At 42.8% G+C, this 8,865-nt stretch overlaps 1 protein-coding gene across 1 annotated transcript; it reads right to left on the reverse strand.

Moving 5' to 3' along the window:
* Positions 1-3,765: 3,765 nt before the first annotated feature.
* LOC147109654 (EEF1A lysine methyltransferase 3-like) lies at positions 3,766-7,622 on the reverse strand. Its single transcript, XM_086002340.1, has 3 exons — positions 7,452-7,622; positions 6,408-6,519; positions 3,766-4,247 (listed from the first exon to the last, which is right to left on the reverse strand). Exons 1-3 carry the CDS (start codon positions 7,620-7,622, stop codon positions 3,766-3,768), a joined length of 765 nt encoding a protein of 254 aa, XP_085858466.1.
* Positions 7,623-8,865: the final 1,243 nt, after the last annotated feature.

Here is an 8,865-nt window from a genome sequence, read left to right on the forward strand (position 1 = left end):
AACATTAATAATTATCAGGTGAGAGCAAGTTGATAATTTCTGTATTCTCCATGGATATATATTGCCTGACATTATCAGAGCTTCCACATCAACCAAGGCTACTTGGGTGATGTATGGAAGTTTTTCTTCTCTATCATCATACCTAACATAAAATTTCCAACCTACCACTCCCTTCATCTTTTCCCATAGCCCCGCATAAACTTCCCCTGCAAGTATTTGTCCAATTGCCTTTTGAAAGTTATTATTGTATCTGCTTCCACCACCCTTTCAGGTATTGCATTCCAGATCATAACAACTCGCTGCATCAAAAGAATTATCTTCATCTCACCTCTGGTTCCTTTGCCAATTACCGTCAATCTCCGTCTTCTGGTTACCGACTCTTCTGCCATGGAGACAGTTTCTGCTAATTTACTCAATCAAAACCCTTTATGATTTTGAACACCTTTATCAAATCTCCTCCTAACCTTCTCGGCTGTAAGAAGAACACCCCAGCTTCTCTAATCTCTCCACATAACTAAAGTCCTGCAGTCCAAGTACCATTCCAGTGAATATCCTTTGCACCTTCTAATAAGGCCTTGACATCCTTCCTAAAGAGTGGTGCCCAGAATTGGGCACAATACTCCAGCTGTGGCCTAACCAGTGATTTATAAAGGTTTAGCTTAACTTCCTCTGTTGTGTACTCTATGCCTCTCTTTATAAAGCCAAGGATCCCGTAGGCTTTTTAACAGCCTTTTCAACTTGTCCTGCCACCTTCAAAGATTTATGTACATACACCCCCAGGTTTCTCTGTTCCTGCACCTGCTTTAAAATTGTACCATTTAGTCTTTATTGTTTTTCCTAATTCTTCCCACCAAAATGCATCACTTCACATGTCTATTCGAACTGACTGGGTCGAATCCTTGCTGAGAACAAATTAATGTGCTGCGAATTTTTTGGAAGAACTGAGCAACGTTTCCCCATCTCGGTACAAAGCTACAAGCAAACGGCTGGATAATCCAATTCTGGCCCCTTATTAAGAGTTGTTAAACACAATCAACAAAGTAATGGGTAAATGAATTCGCAATTTAAGGAATTTACACGCTGATTGTGGACTTTATTCATGTAGCAAAGATATTGTCAACTTGTGTATATTCTTATGTGAGCCCGTTTATCCCCGGTTTCATCCCAGTGACAAGAATTTCAATTTGAAACATTGGTACACTGATATCGCTTTGATCCCAGTAGCAGAAAGATCTTCTATTCTGTGCCTGCTGTGTGTAAACAGCTTAGATTTTCTTTAAGTGATTCCGGTTAAATCCAGTGGAAAGAACGATAAAAATCCAACTATACTACAGGAATAAAACAAAAACGTTTAATTTGTCTCTGGATTATTACATAAAGCGACACAGATCAAATGATCTTGAGGGCGCTCAGATGCCCGTGTGAGCAAAGCACTGAACTGCAGTATCAATTATTCCACAGTTAATAGTTGTTTGTGCTGCTTAACAGGAACACCTACAAGATAGGACGCAGTTTACTCTGTTACATGCAGTTATTTTATTTCATTACATCTACGCATTCATTCGTTAATAAAATCGTCAGAATCAGAACAATAAAATGTGTTTTCAGAATCACAAGGGCAAGCTATTAACTGGGCTCAACGTAACATAGCCCAAGTTAATTTCAACATTGCAGCGACGCTGCATCTGCTGAGATCGTGTTAATGTATTACACATTTCACAATAGTATATATGTGAGCAGGATTAGCTGGTTTGAATCTCACACGCGCTTTGCAAAATTAGCTTTTCATCTATACCTAAATAGACGGAGCATTAAGTGTATAACTTGGGCGTCATTCATAGAAGCCCATGGGAACTGATTAATTAGGCGACAGATAACCGCTGTGTGCCGATCATAGCAATAAATATCGATTAGTTCAGTGTTATCCAACGGAAATCATTGGCAAGACAGAAGTGTGGCATCGACACGGTTTAAGAAAACTGCGCTAATTTTATTAAAACCGACTTGCATACACGCACACAATACAGGTAAGTGCACTTCACATTATTATAATTAGTTAACAAACATATACCACCCTCAGAAACCAAGGAAATTTTTCAAAGTGCTCACAACGATCAAAGAGCACTCGCACACTCTGCTTTTCGTCTTATAATTCTACGAAAAACCGCGCAAAAAGCATAATTTACACATGCACATGCCTGTGAATGTGATTATTGAGATCACATGCCTAACGAGGATGTACATTGCTCATTTTTATTTAATAATCAGAAATGCAATTCTCCGCATCTGGATTCCCAATTCGCCACGTGTGGGTAATATATTGGACAACGCCGGATTAGTTCTCTACTGTCTTATTTCCCCGGTTAGTTGAGGGTCTTAACTTCCGGGTAACATTCTGGACCCACTGACATGTTGTTGCCCGCTATTTCTCCCACTATAACAGGGCGTTGTACAGCTTTTATGCAGTGAATATGTAGTTATACTAATACACACAACACCTAAACTGAAGAAAAAATCTCAAACTTAAGTATATTGCCAAAACGAATTTCTTAGTCAGGCGAGTCAATCCACCTATCCTCACCAAGCTGATGGTTTTAACTAATGCAGAACATATAGATCCGGAAATGTTAACTATCCGGCTAATTTAAGCTCTACAATGGACCTCATAACTATATTAATGGAAGCAAGTTATATGTAATTGTTAATAAAATTGTCTTAAAGAATTAAGAGTCTCAACATTCTTTGATCATGAGAGGAAATGACTAAAACGTTTATGCTATCGAACTTATTGTCTCAAATGTATTTAAAATACAAACTTGCCTTACGTACCAATATCATATAAAGAATTTAAACATTAATTTAAACATAAATTAGCGGGTATGCTACAGCTTCTTCCAGAGCTTATAGAACAGATGTTAGCGATATCCCGGAGGGAAACTCGTTTATTAGTTACTGAACCTGTCATTAGGAGACGGGTAAATAAATATGATATGGTTGTTAAACATTGCATCAATCTGAACTGTTTGTATCTTCAGCTTTTCAAGCCTTGTAAAGAATAGGAGCGCTTCAATGTAATTGACCAAACCCTGTGACAGTGATTATTAATAACAATGGAATTACTCATTTAATAGCTCAGTTCACCAGTGCACTGTCGAGTGTGATCATACGCCAGGTATACCAGTAAGGTGGTGGGTTCTAGCCCATGACTGACCAGAATGAACTCAACTCAGGACTGAGGGCTTTAGGCGTAATAAAGTGCTATTCACCGTAGGATATAGCGCAACTCGGAAGTTCCCTGCCGCGATATAGTTTGTATTTGTTTCTGTGATGTGCATGATGCTGGCAAGGCCCAAGCTAATGGCCATGAGTCGCATGAACGATTGCTACTGGTGGCCAGAGGATATTAAGAGTCAATGACGTAGTGTGAGGCTGGCATCACTTGCAACTATTGGAGATTTGGTCGCTAAAATCATCTTACCTGGTCATATTACTGGTGCCAGCCCTCAAATTATCTGATTTATTTAAATTAATTCCATAATTTACCGTGCAGGAATGTGACGGGAAGACCTGTGTGTCGTTAATCTACAACTATTACCACTTTACCAGCGCAACGCAATCCCTCGGTCCTCGTACAGGACAAATAGGTACTTGGCCAAAATATCAGAAAGCAATCTATCCTCGAGAAGTCATGTCACGTGGTAGAAAGGGGCAAATGGTCGTGGGGCTTGAATTTAAAAGAGGAATGTTGAATATTTCTTCCGACTTTTAATGAGACGATGATAGGGAGACTCGTTCAATCCCAGTGTCAGGTTCAGTGAGGAGCAGATTTTTATCGTTACTTGGGAGCCCATCCCCAGCACTTGTACCAATTTTGGTCATTTTGTACACAATAATATTTTTGCTCTCTACCCTGTCAACAACCTGACAGTTAAAATACTGAGGTTGAAGCTCCTCGTGGAAAGAAGGGGAGCCATTCCTCTTCCGTATTTCCGAAGAGAGGTAAATTGTACCGCCTTGGCTGGCGAGATGGCGCAATGTTTCTGTGAGTGCCGGGTAGGTAACTGAGCTATATACAATATCTGAACCCAGGATGTAGTTATAGTTGGTAGGAAAGTTAGTGTGGTCTTCACCCCATGTCAGGGGAAGGACTTTTAAACGGTGTCTGCAGGCAGTGGGGATGTTGATGGCGACATTTTTTTCTATTTGCTTCAGGATGTTCGGTTTATCTGTCATGGTAACATCTCCACCTGACGAGAGAGAGAAAATCCACGTCCATTTCGGTTTTCCTTTGACAACTAATTCTGCATTGCGATCACAAAAACGAACTTTAACAGCTACAAAGGAGAACTCAAGTGACTTGTTCACGCCAACGACACGTAAACATTTCTTTAAATTTGAGGTCATATTCCTCGGCGCGTTGATGCAATTGGTGACGTCACGAAAACATTCAGCTCAACTGGTTCTTTGATGTATTAAATTCAGAAAGCGGTTTACACATAGAATGCGCTCAACGGGCTGAAACAAATTACTGACACAATTCACTACAGTGCACAAGAATTACATTTTGCAGAGATAATTATAAACTCGAAAAAACAAATGTTGATTCCTTGCACTGGGGATTGGTGTAGTCCAATCATTCTTATCAATCACACATACGGAATGGATTCCTTTTAGAGGACCCCACAGTACAACCTGAAGGATCAAACCTTCCTCGCAAACAGTGGACAACCATCAACCTCGTCAGAACCGGTCATGGTAGATGCTGCCACCTCCTCCATAGATGGGAGATTAAAGCATACCCATCATGTGGCTGTGAAGCTCCTAATCAGACCCTGGAACACATCATTGAGCACTGCCCTCAGAGGAAATTCGCAGACAGCCTACAAGATAACCAACAGCGGAAACTTTGGCCTGCAGATCTGATTTAGATATTGGCATTTGATTTGCATGCTACTACCATACGGAAGAAGAAGAAGAATCACGCAGCAGCAAATAGATGGGGAAGGAATCTGCCTCTCAGATCATGCCAATGGGACCCGGAGCTTCCCTTCAACAGTGTAATGCAGAATTCCCTGTATATGTTTCAGGAACGTTAGAGGAATTTGGGAAGTTTTATAAACCGCTAATCAAAGATTCAAATTAACATTAGATCTAACAATCTTACAGTAGTTCATTACTGTAGTTCATTTTAAAATTCCCATCCTCGTCTTGTAATCCCTCCATGGCCTCGCTGCTCACTATCTCTGTAACCTTCTCCAGCCCGACAACCCTTGATGAATTCTACTTCCTTCAACTGTGGTTTATTGTGCATCCCTCATTCCCTTCACCATAGCATTGGCGGCCGTACCTTCAGCCGTCTAGACCCTAAGACCTGGATTTCCCTCCCTAAACCATTCCACCCTCTCTCTCCTCTTTTAAGACGCTTCTTTAAACCTGCGTCTTTGACCAATCTTTTAGTCACACATCCCACTTTGGATCTATGTCATTTTGTGACTGATTACGCTCCCGTGTAGCGCCTTCGGACGTTTTACTTGGTAAATGCGCAATACAAAGGCAAGTGGTTGTCGTGGTTTACATTCGTGTGCCCAATTGTCAGAAGCTGAGCTTGAATTCAGAAAATCTAAGGCACACTGAAATTGTACTTCCCTGATATCCTTACTTTCCGTCATGTATGGATGCCTGTACTAGATGCCACTTACATGCTCAGTATGTACTGAAGCTTCAATTGTCACCTGCTGACCGACAACCAAGTAAAGTTCACCTTCATTTGCTGACTGGCTTGTGGCTTAGCTACTTTGCTTCTAATCGGATGGTGAATTTCCTGCTGTCTGGATTAGGCAAGAATTTAAATACTACAACTTCTAATCTAATTCTAATCTACCTGCAAGGCCAGGTGGGTTGGCAGTCCGATTCATTGCCAAAAAGAGTCTGCTTCCTGCCCAATTTGGTCCCACGCACAGCACGGTCCCACGCACAGACATGGGATGAATGACTAGATAATCTGTTTTTTATGGTGTTGATTGAGGGAAAACTATTGGCCAAAAGAAAAGTAGACACCAAAAGAATTTCCCTGCTCTTCTTGCAATAGCATCATGGGATTTTTTTCCATCCAACTGAGAGGACAGACGAACTACTACATTGGAACGGCATCACGTTTGGAAGTTTCTTAGACATCATTTACATTTCCTTTGAAGATGATATGAGGGCTAAAGGTTTACAACAGGGAGACTGGATTCCTACCAATACATGTTTACCAAGTTCAAGGGAGCTTAATCAAATCATGTATCACTCTCGGACTGGTAACACGCCTTTCCCGGTATAGACACGCCTTCTCATTATTTGTTGATATTCTTTTCTGATATCAACAAAGTGATGCGGTTCAGTTCACTTCCCAACCTTTCACTCACCAAGTAGGCTTGCTAAAATCCCCACGATTCCAGTGCCCGATCCCAGCTCAATCACTTTTTTCCCAGTAAAACTGATGTTCTCCTTCTCAAAGTACCGGCAAAGAGCAATCCCCTGAAAAGATGGAAGACATGTACGTTACGATTAATTTAGTCAGAAAGCGATGCAAAACGTCGGGACCCAACGACTGCTGTTAAAGAAGAGTGGGGTCTGGGTACAAACGCACCTTACAATGTTAAAGGAAGTTTCCTGGGAACTGATACCAGCCGGACACTCTCACCCACCTCGCAATGGGTTCAGATCAGCACTGGCGGCTCTGTTCCTAGGCCGTGAGTTCTTCCTCTCTCTTGCTGCTGCGCCACCGCCTCGTCGGGCCCAAATTACCTCGCAGTCCCAACAAGACCTTCATCCAACTATCCGAAGCGCAGCCAAAGCTGCAGCAATGACTCAATGTGAAAATGCAGCACCGGTTGTGATACCGAGTCTCAAAGAACTAGAAGGTCTCAGTTTTCAGTCCCGGTCGGCACTGCTTTACCCACCCTAGTGAACAGCGGCCTTGCTCTAAAGTGCGCGCACTGTGAGGGAAGAGTCGTTCTCAGCAACAGTGTCCGCGGCCTCTGTAGACTTTCCGCCTCAGGCCTCACACGCGTAGAATGGCCATTTATGGCGAGGAAGCAGCCGATGATTGCGGAGCAGCACAGGTCAGAAACTCCAGGAGGAGAGGGGGAAACTGGAGGCTGCAAATATAAAACACTCCAGCGGCACCAGTGAGGACAGATTAGTTAATTAGCTACACTAAGCCTTCAACCCTTACCAAAACCAAGACTTGAGATTGGAGAAATGTACATTGTTCTGTTTCAAATGTGTGTTAGAAATGGACGTTCCAGCCAGCCACACAACGGACTGTGGACAAGATGTGCCAGATCGGTGATATATTTTAACAACACATTTTTTTTCTGAGAAAAGGAAGACGATTGCAAACCCACTCCAAATGAGAAAGAGAAAGGTTATTTTTTTCTCATAAATATAACGGATAGCGAACTTACAGCGTCCCAGACGTAAGCAGATACGCCCAAGTTAGCGCCCATCATACGAGCGATCTTCAAATTGTATCCGCAGAACTCAAAGTTGTTGTGAGTGGTGTAGGAGCTTGAAGAGTAAGCCTCCACCTTTGGGGCATCGGTGCAGGAATGCTCGGACGACAGTGATGTCGTCATCCTCTCCAATCTTCCTCTGGAATTCCCCAGACGGATCCTCTGATCTGCAATGGGCTAAAGACGCCGGATTGGAGCAGCAACTTGCATTTATATAGCGCCACTCGCGGACGTCCCAAAGCTCCTCACGGCCAAGCATGTGTCAGTTCTGTTGTTATGCAATCAAGCATGGCAGCCAATGTTGCGCACCGTCAGGTCGCACCAACAGTCCTGAGATAAATGAACAGCTATTTAATATGGGAAAGCACACCGGGAGAACTCCCAGGCTCCTTTTCAAATAATGCCACCGGTTACTTTGCGGCTGAAAAGAGAGACCCACAGTTTACCGTCTCATGGCCAACAAAGACAACACCATCAACAACTCCCTCTGTACTGCAATCTAGTGTTGATCTTAGATTTTGTGCTTGTGTTCTGCCATAGCTTGAGCCGACGACCTTCAGCTCAGAGGCAGAGTGCTATCACTGAACCGAAGTTTCACTTCTATTTGTTAGAAATAGTACTACATTATTAGGATTACTCTAAGCTTGGCTAATAATGCCCATAGACGAGTATCTCAATTTAAATTTGATTAGAACGGCACATAGCTATTTCAGCATTGATTCGTAGCATGGAATCTCGACTGGAATTTACACATGAACGTAACAACAATGGATGGGATACAACAAGGCCGACAGGGAGGTATGGATAGTACATTGTTTAAAGGGAGGTATGGGCAGTTGGGTGCGGGCAGTGAGGTGCTGATAGTGGGCTGCGGACAGTGGGCTGTGGACATTGGGTTGGTGGTAGTGCAATGTGGACAGTTTGGTGTGAACAGTGTGGTGTGAACATTGATGTGTGGAGAGTGGGATGTGGACAGTAGGGTGTGAGCAGTGCGGTGTGGACAGTGGCTCGTGAACAGAGGGGTGTGAATAGTGCACTATGATCACTGCAGTGCGGATGGCATTGTGTGGCAGTGAAGTGTGGACTGTGCGGTGTGGACAGTGATGAGGGACAATAAAATGTGGACTGTGGCATTGCCGTCAATCTAGCCGGTTCCTCTATATATTATATCCCAACCCACCTCTCATACCTCACTATCAACATTTTATCAAGGTACTTATCCATCTTTCTCTTGAATTTCTGAGACAATCCGTCCAACTGTCTTCATGGCAGACCATGACCCTCTGCCTAAAGTAGTTAAATCTAAACTATCTTTTCACTCTCCCTCTTCCAAGTTTCTATCCCTGTATCGTGTGGAATCTGTGAT

Source organism: Somniosus microcephalus, chromosome 12 (genome assembly GCF_052327205.1).
Source record: "Somniosus microcephalus isolate GS21.2 chromosome 12, FLI_Smic_1.0, whole genome shotgun sequence".
NCBI lineage: Eukaryota > Metazoa > Chordata > Chondrichthyes > Squaliformes > Somniosidae > Somniosus > Somniosus microcephalus.

Excerpts from the sequence above, each read along its gene's own strand:
- LOC147109654 (XM_086002340.1), bottom strand. The coding sequence starts at position 7,622 with ATGACGACATCACTGTCGTCCGAGCATTCCTGCACCGATGCCCCAAAG. Across the intron at positions 6,520-7,451 it reads CTGCTTACGTCTGGGACGCT|GGGATTGCTCTTTGCCGGTA; the intron begins GTAAGTTCGCTA and ends CCATCTTTTCAG. Across the intron at positions 4,248-6,407 it reads GATTTTAGCAAGCCTACTTG|GTGGAGATGTTACCATGACA; the intron begins GTGAGTGAAAGG and ends CTCTCTCGTCAG.